This window comes from Cryptomeria japonica, chromosome 7 (genome assembly GCF_030272615.1).
Source record: "Cryptomeria japonica chromosome 7, Sugi_1.0, whole genome shotgun sequence".
Classification (NCBI taxonomy): Eukaryota; Viridiplantae; Streptophyta; class Pinopsida; order Cupressales; family Cupressaceae; genus Cryptomeria; species Cryptomeria japonica.
This window is the reverse complement of record NC_081411.1, coordinates 518,674,643-518,695,725: the sequence shown is the minus strand read 5'-3', so window position 1 is coordinate 518,695,725 and position 21,083 is coordinate 518,674,643. Positions and strand designations below refer to the sequence as shown.

General features: G+C 34.8%; 1 protein-coding gene across 2 annotated transcripts in view; it reads right to left on the bottom strand.

The window, feature by feature from the left end:
* LOC131061660 (urease) overlaps nt 1–21,083 on the bottom strand; it is a 190,177-nt gene that overhangs the window by 76,080 nt on the left and 93,014 nt on the right. For both annotated transcript variants that reach the window (XM_057995465.2, XM_057995467.2), the window contains 5 exons: nt 18,682–18,792; nt 12,444–12,607; nt 11,913–12,291; nt 11,700–11,808; nt 6,440–6,579 (listed from right to left, as the gene is read on the bottom strand). In XM_057995465.2, the coding sequence (XP_057851448.2) occupies nt 6,440–6,579; nt 11,700–11,808; nt 11,913–12,291; nt 12,444–12,607; nt 18,682–18,792 (903 nt within the window). The remainder of the gene's footprint in view (nt 1–6,439; nt 6,580–11,699; nt 11,809–11,912; nt 12,292–12,443; nt 12,608–18,681; nt 18,793–21,083) is intronic.

Here is a 21,083-nt window from a genome sequence, read left to right as displayed (position 1 = left end):
GTCAGTGATTTTTGTTGGCTTGAGAATCGATGTCGACCCTTGACAAGGTTGAACAACCTTTTCAGTTGCCTACAAACTTTTTGTAATTTTTCAAAAAAGGTAAGTTGAGTGGCTCAAAGGATGGTGTTCTAAATAAAATTGTTAGCATTTCGATGTAATTTTGGAACCTCTGTTGGTTGTTGACAAGGTTTCCATAACCTTGTTGAAGCCAACAATATTTTGAAACTTTTTGAGAGGCAAACAGGAGATGGTGTGCACATTGGTTTGGTAGAGTTTTGAGGTAATTTCCAAACTGCTTGTGGTTTTTGATATCACGTTTTGTGGCCAACTTCTTTTCCATCAAACAGAGAAGAGAAATGAAAATGAAAGCGACCAAGTCTATTTGTGTGTCAATGAATCAAAGAGGTTTTGAAACCTCTATTAGCTCTCAACTAGGTTCTCACTACCTTGTGAGCATCCAACAAGGTTTAAGAAGATGCTGATGTGAAGAAAAAAGGCCAGGAGAGGATCTGTAGTATTCATCAAGGTTTTAAACTCAACCTGTAGTGCCAATAAGCCCTCTAAGGAACGAAGAAAGTGGGTAAAAGCTTGTGATAAAGAAACTTTCCAAAGCACCAATATTACTTTAAATAATTATTTTCAAAATAGTTTTCATTGCCAAGTGAAACAACATTGTACATGTTATCCCCCCCTATTTGCCTTAAAGGCCAAATCAACTCTCAGCTACTGTTGTTCATGTAGATGGTTGCTCAGCCACCCGAATTCAATGCTCATCCTAGTAGTAATTGCAAATTCTACTTTAAATCTAGAGTGCCCATTGAAAATGCTACTTTCAATCTGGGCCACCCATTTTAAGTGGGATTCATTCCCAACCGCAGATCTGGCACTACTACAGTGCCACAGATTAGGTTTTTGACCCACTAGTATATTTTGGTAATCTAACTTTTTCTGGTTGAGTCATTGATTACTTTTAGTACAAAAGAGGTGTCAACACATTCCAAAATTCCAATCACTGAAAGTCAGATATAGAAGGGCAGTGAATGTTGCTAAAATACTTTAAGGAACCATGGCTATGTGTTGCAGACATAATGTCTCCATAGTCAATGAGTACAGGTTTAGGTTATTTCTCAATATTATAGAGAATCGGAGATTATCTTCAGCATGTTTGGTGTGTTAATTTTAAGTACTCAGATGTTAAACAAACCAATTGACTATAATCAGACTGTAAATAAACAGTAATAGTAACAAAACACAAGACACAAGACACCAATACCCTGGGAAAACCTCCCTCTTGGAGGTGAAAAACCCAGCCTTAAATTATGATATGTATTATCTCAATGATAGGCAATTACAACATAGCAGACTTATCTCTGATTGCTGTCCAAACAGCAAGTTGGCAAGATGATAAAGGATGCAGCCCTAATCATCAGTAGATGACCAAAAGAGCAGATCAGCAGAAGATGACTACAATATGCTGGAGCAGAATCACAGAAGATCTTGACAACTTTGCATAACAATGTCCTTGACTGAGTTTGCACAAGTGAAGAATTCGCTAAACAGCAGATTGCATTGCTAGTAAGTATGATTGTTTGAATGACTTCATCTTGAAGTTGATTATATATCATCCTTTTGGCGGTAGACATCCTTAAGTCGGCTTGCAACATTATTTAATTAATCATACATTCTTCTCACGTTAGGTATTTGGGTCCAGCCCAATAGCCTTTCACGTTACATTTAAGCCTAGCTCAAATCATAGTTAATTGTTTCCCCACGTTACATTTGGGTCCAGCCCAATAACAAATAAATTGAGCATTGATTGAGATAATACATATAACTTTTGATTGTCATTTGACAACATCAAAAATTCGATAATCAGATATCCGAACTTAGCTAACATTTTCAACATGGTGCTGCAAATGTAAGTCTTGTTGAACAATGTGGCAACATTTTAATAAAATGACACTAATTGTACTGATCATTCAGCATTTGCATATGAACTTGTGTAGTTTAATTATGGATAACTAAGTATGTTTAGTTCTCAACACTGAAAATTTCATACATCTTAATGTCTAGATCACAATCTGATATTTTACCTTTCATTGCATCTCCTCCCTATTAATTTGACTCTGTAACCCATTAATAGGCATCGGTCTAACAATAATTCAACTCAATCACTCATTAAACAAACAAATCAAGAAACATTTCCTTTTAACTTTCATTAGTTTATGCAGATCATGATTTCACAATATTTATAAGGAATTGCACATATAAAATTCTGTGAATCATGTATCTTGGTTCACCTTGCACTTATTGCAACAGTGTTTAATTGGCTATATAGATGTAGTAGAGTAACTAGTTGCTCTCATGCTCAATGACAAATCTTCGGAGCTGTATCAACAATCTAGGTTTAGTTAGCACCATTTCTAATTATCTTTTATTTACACAAGCGTCTAGGAACACTCTCGAGTTTAAACTGAGCTTGAATGAAGCGTTCACCCCTAACTTTTTTTAAATTTCCCACACTCTCTAGTTGCTAATAAATCAATTTGTTTTTATTTTTGTTGAACTAGGTTAACTTGTTTGTATTACAGTTTGGATTTGATGCTTTCATAATTCAATATTTAGAAACAGAAATACATAACACCTTGGCAAATACAAAGATAACATTGATATATTGACCGTGATTAGAATTTTGAAAACATTCACTGCACAATAAATTGCTAGTAACATACATAGAAATGAGCACTAACACAATTCTTGACCTTTACATATTGACATAAATCATTCTTTCAATGAGATATCAGCACATGAAGAACTGCATTCTAACTTAGAGTGGTGTGTCTGAAATATCCCGCCCTTAATCTGCCATGTTTTTTTTGATTGCTGGTCTGAATCTTCTGAGATTGTTTTTGAGTGCTTCAGTTTGGTCTTCACGATTTTTCAATGTGTAGATGTTTTTGCCATGATATGAATCAATTATAAAAACATTTAACATAAGAAATATCAACAATTATATGGACTGGAATTAAAAACAGAAGTCTGATATGGTTCTGAAGAGCAAGATTTTCTTATTGAATTCAATGAGTTTCAATACAATGACATACCCGATTGTTGCCTTCAGTATTATGATGCAAAAAAACGCCAACCAACAAGGTATGGATGGCTAACTACAAATCTAATTATAAATCTGATTTCAATGGCAGACCTGAAACAAGGATGAGGCTGTCCTAAATGTCTGAGATAGCTCCTTAAATCACCTCCAAAGGTTAGCGCTAGCTAGGTCTCCAAGGTAAGCACTCAAACCCTTTGCACAGCTTAACAATGATATCATATCAAGTCATTGCTCAAACAAATCCAAACCCTTCTGAACTGAAGTCTGATATAAATTTTGTCAGGTCTAAAACACAAATCTGAACGATGACAGATGCCAACAATCACATAAAACCCTTCCAAAACATGGCATTCACCTCCAAACCCTAACTGTCCAAGCTATTATGAAAATATGGCAAAAAAACTTCTAAATCTGAAGCAATATGTCTTCCACTTCATCCAAAACCCTAGAAAACCAACTGAAATTGACCTAGCATTGTAGCATGTCAAATCTTCAAAACTTAACAAATTTCAAAAAAACTTGAGAGATTTCCAATTGAAGCCTCCAACAATCTGATAATGAAGCGCAAAGGTGAATTCTAGATAAATCCACACCACAGATGGATTTGGGTTTCCATCCAAACCACCAAGAAACTCAAAGGGTTTTCGTCCTCGGATTTCCTATAAATGAAAGCCAAAGCTCTCAAACTTCTCAGAGAGAAATAAAACAAGCCAAGTATATCCAAATGAGCTCTTTTATAATTCTCCAAGGAAGCTTTCTGAAAAACCATTTAATTTTCCCCCTCTTTTAATTTTCATATTTACTTGCAATTGGGAATAATAATAAAGTGACCCCTTATATAATTTATATTAGCATAAAGTCACTTTATGAATTAATTTTTATATTCACCTTATATCTCCCTATATCGGCACTCCCTTTATGGATTTTAATTAATCACTTTATGAGATTAATATATTTAACTCTTTCAACCCCTTATAACCCCTTCTCATAGAGTCATTTAATATAATTAATAATATTAAAGTAAATGCTTGATAAGACTTAAATTAATTTAATTAAATCATTAAACTTCAGTAGATGCCAATAACAATTCATGAGATTAATCCTGCCAACTTCCTAGACACAGCCATGATACCCACTAATCATCCTATGACTTACTATAAATAGTAAGTATGAATCAAACATCCAAGTGACTTACTAAAAATAGTGTGTATCAAAGGCCCTTGAATGATCTCAAGAAGTCATACCACAAATAAACTAGGACACTGAGATAAGAACCAAAAGGTCAACTGAAGAGCCATAGACCACCCTCAGAAGGGTCCCCTAATCACCATGTTAGCCTACAGGGACCAAAGTCATAGGCTAACTTCTAGAAATAAATGATGCTTAGAAAGGGGCCATTATAGTGTATATCCTTATAAGCGTTGTGTTGAAGTCGTTGTAGCCTAGAACTCCACATCCAAGGTGTAAACCTACTACCAACTCCCAAGTGAACACTTAATGTCTTCTTAGTGATTAAACTTGCTCACAAATTCTCTACAAATGGTTATCATAGGTTCACAGACCCCCCCAAATATGCCTAGCAATCCAAACGGAACCAACAATTGAAGAGTTTGAGGCCACTAGCAATGTGAAGATGCTAAATCATTTCCAAAAATGTTGTCTTGTTCACTCGAAAAAGAATGCACTCATTTGCCCAGTGATAAACAAATCACTCACCTCTTGTGGAGATTCTATCCTTTTAATTGTGCCTTTTATTTATATTTGTCTTCAACCCATTCCTATACTCAATGTGATCTAACAACTTTGCACATGAAACCCTAAAAGAACATGTCTTTAAACTCAAAGCAATTTTGGCCTATTGGCATGTCACTGATGTATAATATTATCTGGTTTCAAGCATCTTATTAACTTCCTCTTGGGCCTTTGCTATGTTTTTAAGGTTCATTTAATAGGGTTTTTGTCGTACAAGTTTCCTCTTAGCATTATAGGAATCTTATGTTCACATCACTTCAGTAGAACACCTTTCAAGTCCTATATGTCCAAGTAAATATTTCAATTTAGTCACAAAAGATAAGAATACTAACACTTTGAACATAGGTTTTACCCATCTCCCATGCGGTAGACATGTAATGTCCTTTCTATCCCTAGATTCATCTCCATCATCCTAGGACTAACACTTTGCATTATCTCTAAATGAGTGTGAGGTTGCTATTCATCTTCATTCACTCGTGTCAAACTTTGTGAGTATGGTGGAAGCTCTCACCTTCCATATCACACTTCAACTATAGCCTATTTTGTCTTGTCAACACCCTCCTCCTTGGACTTCTTATATATCATAGGCTTCCTTCAAGAGAAAGGTCCTCCTTTATAGATATTATACCCCTGCAAAAACTTCAAAAAGGAATATGTCAAAATCAAATAGGATCAACAAGATATTGCGCGAAAGTAGACTAACTTGTTTTGTCTTCAATAATAGTAATGTTTATGTATTTGTATTGCCTAGTTTGTCCTCCTTTTCTCATTCACCAGTAGTAGAACCAGAAAGTAGTAGTCTATTGAAAAGCAAGGCAATGAAAGCCTTCATCAAATAGGTATTTCAAGGGGATAAAGGGTTATGGACAACATAAACATAATAAGCACACGAAAAGGCACATTGGACAGCACAAATGGGTGAATCATGTGATCCAAGTTGTTAGGGACAATTGAAACATTCTTATCACAAAACCTAGGCATTTAGGATGGCATGAACAGGCTACAGGTACAATAGAACATTTCAAGTTGACATCCAAACTCATTTTGCATGACCACACAATCCATGTTAGCATAAACAAGCTTGGGTGTGATTGTAGACCTAGATGTGGCAAATAAACATAAATCACATGACTTAGAAGCTAGACATTGTACGTGTGTTTAAATCACAAAATATGCATGTTGAAGGTTGGAATAACTGATTGTTCAATGCAACCAATAGATTAATGTCAAACTAATACTCTCAATTGTGCCCCGAATAAATTTTAAGCCAGCCAAGCATATTGAATTATGGAAGCATGAAATTCATGCTAGTAACTACCTCAAAATTGACCCCATTGGGGATGTTGCACTTCTCTGCTGTTAAACACTCACACAAAGACTAAGTTTCAAACCTTATTTCAACAAAGAGGTTAATATGTATCAAAACAAGGAACCTTTGCATCAAGACAAAGGCTTCAGTGACGAAAAGTAGACATCCAAGAGCATCATTGGATAGAGTATAGAAACTTTCACAGGAAGTTTAAACCAAACTTATATATACTCTAAAATTCAAGAAAGAAACGTCTATGATTTTACCTTCCCGGTGAAGCCAAAGTTAAGGGGCAGATCATCAGTTGCACATAACATAAACCGCATTTGAATAGGTGCAGGTGTGCAAGTTGTTGCCAAAGTACCAGTTGCTGGCCCAGTTCCCCCACCAACTAAGGTTGTAACACCTGCAAATATTCTGATTATTTGGTTATATTGACCATGGGGCACACTTAAAAATGGAGTCCATAATAATCAAGGATCTTCATTGCTTGTGTCAACTTCAAAGAAGTTACATAACATGAAACATAATCTGCACTCGAGAGGAATATGGTTAGCCATCATGGAAAAGGAAAAATCAAACCATATTTCATTTGAGAATCAATTTCCTATAAAAATTTTCAAAGCAGAGGAATACACTGATATAAGAATATTAGCAATTTTCGTATTCATTCAAAGACAATTACAACATGGTTGCCTTAACAAAACTGTTGAGATCAAAAAGAAAAAGTAGCTAACATGGCCTGAAAACTGCAAATTATGATCAATAAGGTCAATAACCAATTTGGTGGAATATTCAATGATATATAAGACCTTAAACTAATCATTCCTGATCACACAAGTTGCTAATGAACCATTGCAGTTTTGTTCAATTTATATAACTACCAGAGTTGAAGCTAATATGCTCAGCCAAGGTGGGGATTAAGTGGAGCAAACCATAGTCATACATCCAGAGGAACTGAATAATGGAGTCAGAATCTAGCGGCTTCTCATTCCTATGAGAATATCTATATGATCAAGAAGCCTATACATTTTTAATATCTTCTATTAGGTCCATCCCAAGAATCAATTATACAAAAAGCCTTATATGTTATGCTTAAATGCCACGATATCGAGATTTCATCAGTAATAAAAATGTCGCAGGGGTAGGAGATATGTTAGCCCATTTCCTACAAATTATAGAAAGAAGGATCCCTTAGGGTCATCCCTAAGTCATCTTGAGTAAGGAGTTATCAAAGATATATCTCTCATCATGACCATCATCTTAAGTCACATAAATCATGATCACTCATGAGTCACAAATGAACTCATTCGATCCAAGGACCCAAAACTTTCCATATCTAGAATTCACTCATTTCAAACCATCAGTCTCACCACAAGCTCACAAATTTTGACAAATGATCTTACCTGAACTAACTAAAATTTACACTATGGTGGGGTTGAACGATAAAACTCAACATATTTAAGGAAGAACAAATGTTTTGATGTTTACTGTTGTTTGACATCCTTGCCTGCTGCTGATAGTGCTTTTTCATTGGAAGAAGAAATTTTCAGCCATAAATGAAGATTCTGGAGAAAGAATTGGAGCCAAATACTGAGATGTCTCTGTTTTCAGTAATTTCAACATAGAACTATAGTGGGCATCATCTTTAACAAAACTTTTCCAGATATTAAAACCAGATTATAATAGCAGTGATCAAAAATTACACTTTAAATAACATTTTGCGGGTGTTTCAGAAATTTAAACATCTTCTTTAGATGATTTGTAAGAATAAATCACATTTGGAGGGTGCTGCTTGTTTGGCTCAGGTTATTTACAAGTTAACCAGCTGTCAAGGAGATCAAAGAAAAGTATTCCAGTTTTGTGCTACAAACAAAAGTGTAAGCTAAGTTTTAATCAATAATTAGATACAAGCCAAAAATCAAGCCAGAAACCCCCCATTAAAGGGGTAAGAGACCATCAGTTAGAAAGAAAACATATCTTCAATGTTAGTGGAGTAAGAGGTAACCAGGTACAAAAGGACAAAGCAGTCTGACTTAAACCTCATGCAGGTTTCAGCAGACTGAATTTTGACAGTGCATCAATAGGAAACCCAGCTGGAACAGGGACTGGTGAGATTCTTTGCTCTAAGCATGGAGGATTTATTCAAGGTCGATCTCTCTTCTTCGGACATCATACAAATATGAAACTGAATGGGAAGGGGTAATCGTTGGGATAGTACTTGGTTCTTCATTGAGGGTTCAGTGATCAGTGATAAAAGACAACTCCTTAGTAGTGATTAATGGGATTCGCAAAGTTTCATGTCCAAATTGAAAAATTAGAAGGTATTTTAAGGAAGCTCTTGTCCTTTGTAAACCTTTTAAAGGTATTGAATTTTCACATTGGCATCAGAAAGTGAACTAAGCAGTATATCTGCTGGCTAATTACAAGGTGGAGTAAGATCCTATGATGGCTCCCTATAGTAACCATTCAGCATCTTGGTCAAGCTTAGAGCAATTTTTAGCTTTCACAATCCCCTAATTTGAAAGTTTGTTTTATTGCTAGGGTTAGTGGCCCTCTACATGCTTAAAGCATGTGAAAAAAAAATCAGTTCATGATTTTGAATGAGAGAATAGTTTGTTATCAGTGGCGTGATCATGCAGCTTGTTTAAAGTTGGTTTGGCTCTTCTGAAGATGCATGTGCTCTCTCATTTTTATGGTGTTTCAAAAGCTTTTGGTTTGTGTCCTGATGTGTTTCTTTAAGGCCTACAAAATTCTATGGCAAGGAGTTTTGTTAAGGAGTTTTGTTACAGTAGGTGCCTACTATTTGTTTTGCATAGCCAAGACACACAGACAGAAGCCCATGAAATTGAGATACTCCTACACTCGAGAACAAATTTCAAATGAACATTTAGGTTCAACTCCTAACTAACATGACTTGGTGGGGCTAGGGTTTGTGAAAGCAATCCTTGGCAACTTTGAGTTGCATGTTGCAAGACGTACTTTCTCTAAGACTTCAATCAAGGAAGATTTAAATTGAAGATTGTTAAGGCAGTGCTAAGGCTGGATCATCGAGTTTGGTTATTACATCTTCTACTCTCACTCCAATTTAGGGAATCTAAAATCTTGTGTACATATCCTAAATCGCATATATGAGCTAGGATTTGGTTCAAAGATCTCAACATAATAAAGAGTTTCAATTTCAATGCAATACAATTGTCAGAGTTTCAAGATCCAAAAGTCTATTTTTAATGTAATGATTAATCTATTTATAGCCAATGCTATTTTTAGCCATCATTATTTTCAATGACCTGAGCATATCCTGAGAAATTTAGCATAGCAATTTAGCATCTATTTATAAATAGTATATTTTTAGATGACCTTCTAGAAGACCTATTCTTAGCTTGTAGTTATACTTATCATGGATCTATCTAAAGATTGCCAAAGCTAGAATTAGTATTAGTGGACAAGATTGTGTAATAAGCTTGCTTTGCATGCAAGCGGACTATTCTAGGGTAGAAGTGTTAACTTTTTGATTCATTTTTCACACGTAGCTTTGTAAATATTACAAATTAGTACTTTTGGCACTTAGTTTAGGAATCCAATATTCATTCAATAGATTTTAGTATGCCTATTTCCCTACTCAAATTGTTGTTGGAGTCTTATGGATCCTTAATTTTTACTATGTTTTTTATGAATTGAATATCACTTAACAATTATTAGATGCTTTGTATTTAAGCAGTCATTAGGTTGGTCATTGTAATTTCGAGTACAATTGCTAGATATAGCTCATATCATCTAATGTATGTGTAGATGGAGTGAATTGAAGTGTTTTTACTGATAATAATAGACTTTGTATTGAACATAGTGAAGTGGGACTTGTATCTTTATATGGCATTCCCCTCTTCTAATTTACCGATTATTTTGTCTTGTTTAAACCAATCTTAATTTTATGTGTACTTACATTGCTCAATTTCTACCTTGTAAGCATGTTAGTTGTCCTAGAGTTTACTTTTAGTCATTGCTTTGAGCCAAAGTGTTGAATTGCCTTTTGCCCTAGCTTGAGAACCAAAAAGATAGGCTTTCATTTTGTTTTCTATACTGGAACTATCTTGGAAAACATACCTATACAAATTGTAAGTAGCAAGTATATATTGGTTGGATTAGGTTAGTTTATGGTACAAGGAACTCCCCCTTTTAATTTGAAGAATGGTTCTACCATACACATTACATTTTGTGTCGCACTAAAGGTGTGAATTAAAACATTAACATAATAGAAACTTGAATAATCCATGAGAAGCATACAGAATTAATTTAGAGAACAAATAAGTTGAAAAAATATTGAAGTATTCATAAAAACAAAGAAAAAATATCCTGTTTGCTATTTCAAGCCAAATAAAGGAAAATATGTAGCTTTTCTATCTAGGGAAGCCCAAGACAGATTTGTATATTTTCCTTTTTCAAAACCAAATTGGGGTCAAAGTGCAGCACCCTAGGTGCATTCACTATCACAATACAAGGCAGAATTAAAGTGTAAAACCCTCACAATCAAACCCAGTGTAAAGCCTTTGAGGACATAGGAACCTCCATGGTGCATGCCATTTTTCATAATTTCATCACTTTTAACCTCAACCCATTCTTATTTGGTCAGTTGTGGTTAATTCTTCAAAGTTTGTCCGATGAATAGATTTCTTCATCCACAAATGCAACTCTAATTTATACTTCTACTATGGCTCCAACTTTTACTTCGGCTCCAAAAATGGACTGATGAATATTGTTCAATAACCTCTCATAGTCTCCAGAATTCTTCTAGTTCCATCAATATAAGACACCATCTGATTTCCTAAGCTGCCCTTCTTACCACCTTGAGGCCTCTCCCTGCTCTTATTTGGGCTTCACAGCATTAAATTTGTGGAGCACAATGTCAATATTCACTTCTTTCCTCTTCCTCATGATGACACCTATGTTTATACCATTATAGTATTTGTTAGTTGTGTACTTCACAATCTCGTTCAGCACAAAGGCCATGTAAAATTAGATAATGTCTTGCTAGGAGCTTAGGGAAGTTATCTAACAACCTATTTTCTTCTTTGGTTACTACCAAGTTACCTAGATGGAGTCTATGGGTACTTGATTTCTGCTTGATCCTTCTCTAACATGTTCTTGAACCAAAAGTTCACACAAGTACCTAAGGTTTGGGTATGCTGATCTCTTTCTTTTTGTTTGTAAGAAGATTCTTGTATCAGCTGTCCCATTTACTCCTACTCCATTTTATTGTGTCATCATTAATAGTATGACCAATTTTGACTCCTTTTAACTTAAACCTGACTTCACAAAGGGAACAACAAATGGTCTTACAAATAATAGCAAATAAAACAACTTTTGATTATGCTAACCACATGGAACATGGGTCTAGTTGCAATATATCCCATAAAATATGCCTTAATTTATGGTGTGTTTAGTTGTGCATCCCTCATTTCTTGAGATGTTATATAATCAAAACACTTAATTGGCCGCATGCAAAAAAAATTACAATAATTCTCTCACCACTTGCAATCGCTTCATCTGCTAACTGTGGACAGATAAAATGAATATGGCAATCTATTGCTCCAGCGGTGATTATCTTTCCCTCACATGCAATGACTTCTGTATTAACCTGCCGAAAAAGAAATTTAAGAAAATAAAAGAAGCTTCCTGGATAACTGAAAGAAAACACAAAGCTACAAGTTGAACGAGATTCATTGTCGATAGAAATCTTACACCAATAATCATTCCCTCAGAGACTCCATCCATGACATCAGGATTTCCTGCCTTCCCAATTCCTACAATAGTAGTACCTTTAATGCCGATGTCTGCTTTATAAATCCCTGTATAATCTATGATTAATGCATTTGTAATTACAACATCCAGACAAGAAGCAGATGGATATCCAGACGCCTGACCCATGCCTTCCCGTATTACTTTACCACCACCAAATACACACTCATCTCCATACACTGTGAAATCATGCTCAACTTCTGCATACAAATCTGTATCCCCAAGCTTAATCTTATCACCTTTAGTTGGCCCATATAAATTACTATACTTCTCCTTAGTGATCTTACACGTAACTTCATTATTTTCCCCAGTGATACCTTCTCTGCAAGACATAATTTTCAAGATCAGCTTGCTAAACTACAAGATGCTGTTTAAATTAAAATATATGCTCCTAATTTGTGCTAAAAGTGAAGGAAACCAATCCAATGAATATGATAAAAAATGAAATCAAAATATTTTAAGCATTTTATGTACATGGCATTTGTTTCTCTCTTATGGAGAAAACCTTGAGCATGGGCAGTTAACATAATCTGTGGAAGCCGTGCATAATCTACTGGACCACTTGCAATTCCATTTCCACCTTGTATGTTCCGATTCCCTCCAATACTAACAAGTGTTACTGGAATTTCTTCGCCAGCCTGAGATATTAGAAATGCATTTAAAACCTTGAATACCAAAATCTAGCCATCAGAAAGACATGGAAATATGATATGCAGTATCTTGCTATTTGTAATCTAGAGAATCAGAATATGAACTGACTTGCATGGTATTTTCTAGATAGAATGTTGTTAACCTGAATGTGTATGAATCATAACAGAAATTCCTTGCAAAGGTCCCACAATATGATAAAATCTGGATTCAAAGTATTTTGCAAAGATCATGGCTGTCTAAAACAAAAAAAATCTATTAAATTTGCTAGCAAATTCCTCATTATATCCTGTGAAAACAGAATAGTTTTTTCTGATGCATTAGCTTGGTTATGTCTTTTAGGAATAAATGCTTGTTTCAAGACCCATTATCTTTTTCTTGAAAATATTCTGGAAATTAATAATCAGTATGCTTGCAATATCCATAACACAGTAAAAGTCCTATTTGCTTCTATTTCCTTCAGAAATAGGATTTTAATTACTTGATTTGGCACACATAAAAGTTTCTGAGATATATTTTCCCACAACATACCCATGGAAGAACTGACCAGGGAAGAGGAAATGACTCTTCTGCGGCTCTACCAAAAGCCTCAATTAATAGCAGTCAAATTCAAGGTTCCATAGCCTGAGATCCCTTTATATCAATCTACATCTCCTGCTTTGGCATTCACTTGGGTCCAGAGAAAGTACTCAAGTTTGTGATTTGGAAGGTCACCCAATACAAACAAGATTGAAGCCACTCAAGTTTCTGATTTGGAAGGACACTCTCTACAAACAAGGTTTGGATGACACATTCTTACAGTGTGTAAACAAAGATCAACACCCCAAGCTGTTGAAAAGATTTCATGACAAGGCATGTGGTGGCCTTTTTTCTTCAGGAATGATGGCATTAAAAAATTGAGAGTTCAATACTACCAGCCAACCATGTTTTGCAATGCTTGTGAATGGGCTCAAAATTGTCAAGCATGTCATCAATTTATTTGCAAGCTCAAGTTCACAGCTATTCAACTCAAACCCATGTTCATTGAGGCTCCCTTTTCAAAATGGCTGTTGGATTTCATTGGCTCTCTCAACCCGAATTCAAGGAAAAGCCATATTTACAACCTTACAACAACAGATTATTTCACAAAGTCGGTAGAGGCAATTCTTACAAAGTGGAGCTGATTTGTGACTTCTTGAAAGAGAAAAATATAACAGAGCAGTGATATGTCAGGTACAATATGACAAAGCAGTGATATGCCAGGTACAATATGACAGAGCAATCATATGTCACGTTGGGAACAATCACCTTTTCCACTACATTATCGCAGAAACAGGTCTACTCCAAATTTGGCTGGAAAAGAACAAAGGGCCGTAGAGAGACAAAACATAGAGAATATGGGTGACACGAATGCAAGAGATCCAAAAGAAGAGAGATTTCTGAATTTATTGGATGCCTTAGTTAGAGAGCAACAAGTTGCAGAACAAAGAGCACAACAACAAAATCAGCGGTCAGAACTTTTAACTAAATTAGTGGCTTGACAAATAGGCATTAATATTGGTGCCAACAATGGTATTAATCCAAACAATGCTAATATGGGAGGCAAAAATGAAGAGAACTACAGACATACCCAGAACATGCCCAATCCTTAAATAAAAATTTATCATACCAAGGTACCATGCTGGCATACCCCTACCTGCACCTGACTCCAATTTGGTAGCTTAGACCAAAATTGCTTGCAACCACAGCATTGAGAATATTGGATGATCATTTTGAACACGAGAATGATTACATTACAATTGTTGTTGGGAGAAATAGCTAGACAAACAAATAAATAGAAAAAGTCTTTCAAAGTGCTTGAAAAGAACCTTGACCTTGAAATAAAATTGAAAACATAGGTCAAGGTCAAAACATATTTTTTCCTTGTATCAAGACAAAGATAAGCAAAATATGCAAGGGTCAAAATTGAGAAGTAATTTAAATACCTTTACTATCAATGACTTGTCGAATAAAATTTAATCAATTAAAGACCCATCATATCCTAATCAAAACAATGTGCACTTATATGAAACAGGAAGGTCTATTCAAACAAAGATCAAGAATATTAAGGGGATCTAAGGTGTGATAAGGTTGAGAGATAGGCAGTAGCAGAATATTCTATCACAATTGAACATAATAAAGTCCTATATTTATATGGATAAAAATCTCTAGCTTGCTAAAGGGAGCAACTTCTTAAATTGAACAAGTTCCGAGAACTACTACAAACCAATGCAAAGCAAATGCAACTCTCACAAACAGAGAAAAGGAGAAAAACACTTGGGAAAAAAACTCCTCTCCAAAAGAGAGTAAATCATAGATAGAATACTCGCAGAGTACATGTATAAAAGAGACAAGGAAGCTACGTAGCAAAGATGGAAGATGGTTTGTTTATAACTTTTATCCCTATTTGGTTCACAGAAAGGAGATCGTATTTATTATAAATAAATTAATAACATTAGACCATAATGCATTAGTTACGGTGTGATATAATACAATGAGGAGAAGCATTGGTTAACATAAGCAAAAGCAAGAAGTGTGATCGACCAAGAGGTGTGATTCATTAAGAGTAGAGCGATTTAAATTGTGAAGAGATATGGTCAAATAGAAAGACATGACTTTTCGGAAGAAGCCTCTTTGAAAAGAGATATATAGAATAGCAATTGGAATTAGAAAGGGGCGCTGGGATATTTGGAATATACAAGGCATTCAGTTTGGGCCATAGATTTTATAGTTGTGGTTGCACGATCTTAGGAGATTGATTAAACAAAACAGCAATACCGCAGAAGTAATAAGGACGAATCTGAAACAACAATCCAACATCGCATAAGCATTAAGCCAACTGTCTGAAACAACAATAATTTGATGTCAGATCAGATCGTTAAGCAGAAGTATAATTCACATATATTATAAAGAAGATATCAGAACAGCGTATACTCTCAGACATGTCACTATAAGTGATATCATTATATACTTTGCATAAAGACATATAAGGAGTGTTAAACCTTGGAAAGAGGTTATTATGGTTATTACAATAAAGAAAGATAAGTTCTATCTTCCGTACTATTCTTAAGATTTTTGAGTTAAAGTTATAATAAAATATATTCAGTTTTGATAAGATTATATTTATTAATGTGTTATAATTCTTACTTTGAGTTAGAATTGTTGTTTCAGGACTAAATCAAGGTAAAACCCGAAAGGGAACATTACAAGTGGTATCAGAGCATGTTCCTGCCCTCTTGGGGAAAAAGGCTGCCAGCTTGGATTAAAGAAGACGAGTCTATGTTTCAAATGTAAAGAACCATGGAGCTATAACCATCAATGCAAAAGAGGACAAATACATATGATAGAAGAAGGCTGTGATGGAGAAACATCCAGTAAGAAATCAAGGCATTCTTAGTGAATGTCAGGGGCATTCTTAGTGAGTGCTAGGAACATTCTCAGTGAATGTTTGGGGGCACTTTTAGCAAGTGCCAGCAGCATTCTTAGTGAATGTTTGGGGGAACTCTTAGCTTGTGCCAGGAGCATTCTTAGTGAGTGCTAGGGGCATTCTTAGTGAATGCCAGGTGCATTCTTAGTGAGTGCTAAGGACATTCTTAGTGAATGTAGAGGATACTCTTAGTGAGTGTCAAGGACCTAACAATATGCAATTCCGCGTGTATGCTCCATGTTTTATGTGTATTCTCTATGTCTGTTTCATATCTGATGTACTCTCAACATGTTTATTCCATGTGTATTTCCAAAACCATTTTCATATTGAGAATCGTTTTGAGCACTCCATGATCAGTGCTTGAGGACAAGCACGCTTGAGTGAGGGAGAATGTGATGTCCCCACTTTGAAATATAATTTAATAATAAATAATTATAATAAAATTAAAATACAAATGAATAGACATAAAATTAAATTAAATTAAATATCAATACACTTATTTAGTACTGATTGATTAATCATCCATTTATTTCTATCAGCAATATATTATTAAATAACGAGTAACCATTTATCTATAAAATAATAAATTATTAAATAAAATATTAATTTGTAATCATTATTAATTACTATAATCATTCAATAAACACAGTGTGGCAGACCATGCAGATTTGTCTGCCTATGCATACATGTATAAAAGAGACAAGGAAGCTATGTAGCAAAGATGGAAGATGGTTTGTTTATAACTTTTATCCCTATTTGGTTCACAGAAAGGAGATCGTATTTATTATAAATAAATTAATAACATTAGACCATAATGCATTAGTTACGGTGTGATTTAATACAATGAGGAGAAGCATTGGTTAACATAAGCAAAAGCAAGAAGTGTGATCGACCAAGAGGTGTGATTCATTAAGAGTAGAGCGATTTAAATTGTGAAGAGATATGGCCAAATAGAAAGACATGACTTTTCGGAAGAAGCCTCTTTGAAAAGAGATATATAGAATAGCAATTGGAATTAGAAAGGGGTGCGGGGATATTTGGAATATACAAGGCATTCAGTTTGGGCCATAGATTTTATAGTTGTGGTTGCACGATCTTAGGAGATTGATTAAACAAAACAGCAATACCGCAGAAGTAATAAGGACGAATCTGAAACAACAATCCAACATCGCATAAGCATTAAGCCAACTGTCTGAAACAACAGTAATTTGATGTCAGATCAGATCGTTAAGCAGAGGTATAATTCACATATATTATAAAGAAGATATCAGAACAGCGTATACTCTCAGACATATCACTATAAGTGATATCATTATATACTTTGCATAAAGACATATAAGGAGCGTTAGACCTTGGAAAGAGGTTATTATGGTTATTACAATAAAGAAAGATAAGTTCTATGTTCCGTACTATTCTTAAGATTTTTGAGTTAAAAGTTATAATTAAATATATTCAGTTTTGATAAGATTATATTTATTAATGTATTATAATTCTTACTTTGAGTTAGAATTGTTGTTTCAGGACTAAATCAAGGTAAAACCCGAAAGGGGACATTACAGTTTTCAGCAAAAACTTCGCTGCATTAAAAAAAGAGGCCCAAACATGTCAAAAAATTATGTAATTTTCTTTTTTCAAGTCAATCTCATTCTCTTCATTAGAATATATACATGAAATATAATATTTAATTATAATAAAGGAAAAAGACGATAATTGGCAGGATGTTTGAGAGTGGTTTCAGATCTCTACGAGTTATAATGCAAATTCTAGGTTTTAGAAGATCTTTTAAATTTTCAGACAGTAAAATTTCAGTAATCACTAGGCTCCTATCAGCATTCTCTCGTTCTCTCTATCTCACTCACTTTATCTGCCCCGAATTTTAGACCTATCTATCTTCCTATCACTCTTCCCTTATCCCCTCTCTCTACCACTCTCTATCTCACTCTCTCCTCTCTCCCCCAAGATCTAGACCTATCTCTCTACCCCTCTCTATCTCACCCTCAGACCCCCACGAGTGGTGCTACCCTCAACCTAATTTTGGCAAGGTGGAGAAGCCACATCGAACTCCTAGGACTAGACCCTCTAGTTCTATCTCTCCCCCGGTTTTCACTAGAGCTGGGAAGAGGAAGATGTAAAATGTTTTGATGTAGTATTTACTTTTAGTTTTACAAGAACAATTTGCCATTTCATTTTGTTTCAGTCTATCAGCCATTGGCATTCCGCAAGAGGATGCCATTTTGTACCCAATTTGCATTTAAATCAATCAAATATATCTAGACTCAGCTTGTTTCATTTGTGTACTCATTTATTGACTCATTGGATGCATCTCCTCATTGAATTTTGCAAAAAAAAATGTATTTCTAATTAAATTTAAGCAATTTTTTAAGTTGCTGAGTTTTCGCTGAGTTTTTTTTTTGGGGCCTTGGCGAGTTTTTGCTTTTGGCAAGTAGTTCAACTATGCTATAAACCATAAAATCAAATCAGAGATGTCACAGAAATGATTATTCACTATTGGTTTTGGATAATTAGAATATTTCTTCATTTTTTTCTCATTTTGTACAACTCTATATAGGTTGCAATGAAGGATGACAAAGAAAAAACATTAAAATGTAAACATGTTACCTCAAACCTCACAGCTGTGCCAGCAGGTATGTTAAGACGCATCCCATAAGCCTTTTCTCGATCAAGACACAAGAATGGATTCACCTCGATAAAGTGATAGTGGCTACCAACCTATTGATTAATATAGAAAAACATTTTAATAACTCACAACATAAAATCAATTTAGAAACATGCTTTCAATGTCAAATATATAATGATATGATAATGTAAGATTGTTGTAATTTAATTATATCTATTGGGAGGTAACAGAGCTAATTTGTTCCCAAGACAGGCTAATGAAACGGAAAACATATACTTTTCCCTAGAACAACCTTGTTTCTAAGGATCCAAGGCTTCTAGTAATAACAAAAATAAAATATTCATAGATACCAAAAAATTGTGTTGTTAGAGCCTGTTCAAGAATCAAATTCAACATTGAAATTAATAACTGAAAAAATTATACCAAAAGAATAGTTACAAATTGTAGATTTTGACGTACCCATTGTGCTTAGTGCAACCCCAATATCACATAGTTTCATTATTTTCAAGAGTGATCCAAATGCGAATTCTTCCTTTCAAGTTATCAAATGTCAGGCATATATTCACCATCGAAGAGTGTTGAAAATTACACCTCAAACATGCCAATTCTTGCCAAGAACACCCATGTCTGACTACCTCTCAAAAAATAACTCAGATTGAAAAAGAAGATGATGATGCAATTATAGGGATAACAATTCTATTATGCTAATAATAACCTCCTAAAATAATTTAAGAAGATCATGATTCAAGCCTTTCCATTCTCTACAAAGCTCATTGGAGTGTCCATATCTTGCCCTCTGCTCATAACAGTTTTAAGGAAGATGAGTGATTATTAAAACAATGTGAACATAAAAGTTGCAAAGTGACTTGCCACGTTCAATATCCATACGAATTGCAAAATGAATTATTAAATAGAGACTTGCCGTGTGCACACCTACTAAACTAACCATGTGCATAGCTACTAAACTGATCTAAACCTTAGGTTCAAAAATCAGGGTTGAATTGAACTACCCAACTTAAGCTTAAAATTTAAGTTTACACTAATATCCCTTCAAATTAACCTTTTTTTATGAACAAACCATTTTAAAACCAAGAGTTAAAGCATAAAACCAAGTCCTCATAAAAATACACAATACATGGGATCACATGCCAAAGTCAAACTTGCAAAGATGGGAGTAAAATAAACACGTGGCCCCAAAAAACTAGAAATAACCACACAAAAACAAACAAGACATGGCCCCACTCAAGAAACAATCAAATCACCACTTCAACAAAACTGAAAACAAACCATTACAAATATGCTACAAGGGTAACTCCAATGGCATATCCCCTTCTCGAGGGTAAGTTCATTGATGACCCTTCAGCCTAATTTGTAAGAACCCACCTGGACCCCACACCAAATTTTTGTCATTCTATCCAATGAACATTTTGTCATACAGTTTGCATAAATGTGATTGTACTAATTTTCTGTTTTGCAGATTAACATGTAGCTTGCTTGCAGGATTTTCATGTAACATACGCAATAGCTTCATGTTCACATACAACTGAATTGATACCAATTGATAAACACATCAATAATGACATTAATAAATCATCAATATTTTAAGTTGTCCAATAAAGTAACATTTTATGGATAACTTTATTTTAATTAATTTAATAAAGCAAAAAAAAAAAGAAATATTATTTTAAGCGAGAATTTGAAAAGGCCTTTGGGAAAGTTTTGAAAAATATAAAAGTGGAATTAGTGCTTCTTGTGACGTTTTCACACATCGCCCCATTGCAAATGGGGACCCCCTCTTTTTGCCGAATAAGCCAAGTCTTTTGCATTCTGTGTTGTCTCCCGACCCTAAGGAATGAGTTGTAAGGTATTGTCGGTTTGGATTTTGATCTTTGAAAGTAATGAAATGACTATGCAGGAAATGGATTCTTAAGGAATATACAGCCTAGACAGGATACAGTCTTAATATTGTCATCAAGTTGAGAATCGGGATTTTGATGTATTGAGAAATGCATTGTGCTTATTGCTTTATCCTTCAAATTTTGCATTTTGCTAACTATGAACTTGATTGATACTTGTATTTCACAACACTTCCTTGTCTTTTTCAGCTATAGTTTTCAGACTCGGTGGACTCGCCTCAAACTCACTAAGACTCGCAAGTCTGGTGGCAGGCCAAGTTGAATCGCCACGGACTCGCGAGCCGAGTCCAGGAGAGTCCTCAGCATAGACTCCCAAGTCTGTGACAAGGACTCGAGCGAGTCTAATGTCAAGACTCCCGAGTCCGTGGCAGAGACTCTCAACGCAGCTTCACCCACCCAGTCAAACGTTTTTAGTCATTTTTTTTTTCTCATTTGTCATTTGTAACTACTCAAAACAGGTTTGTAGG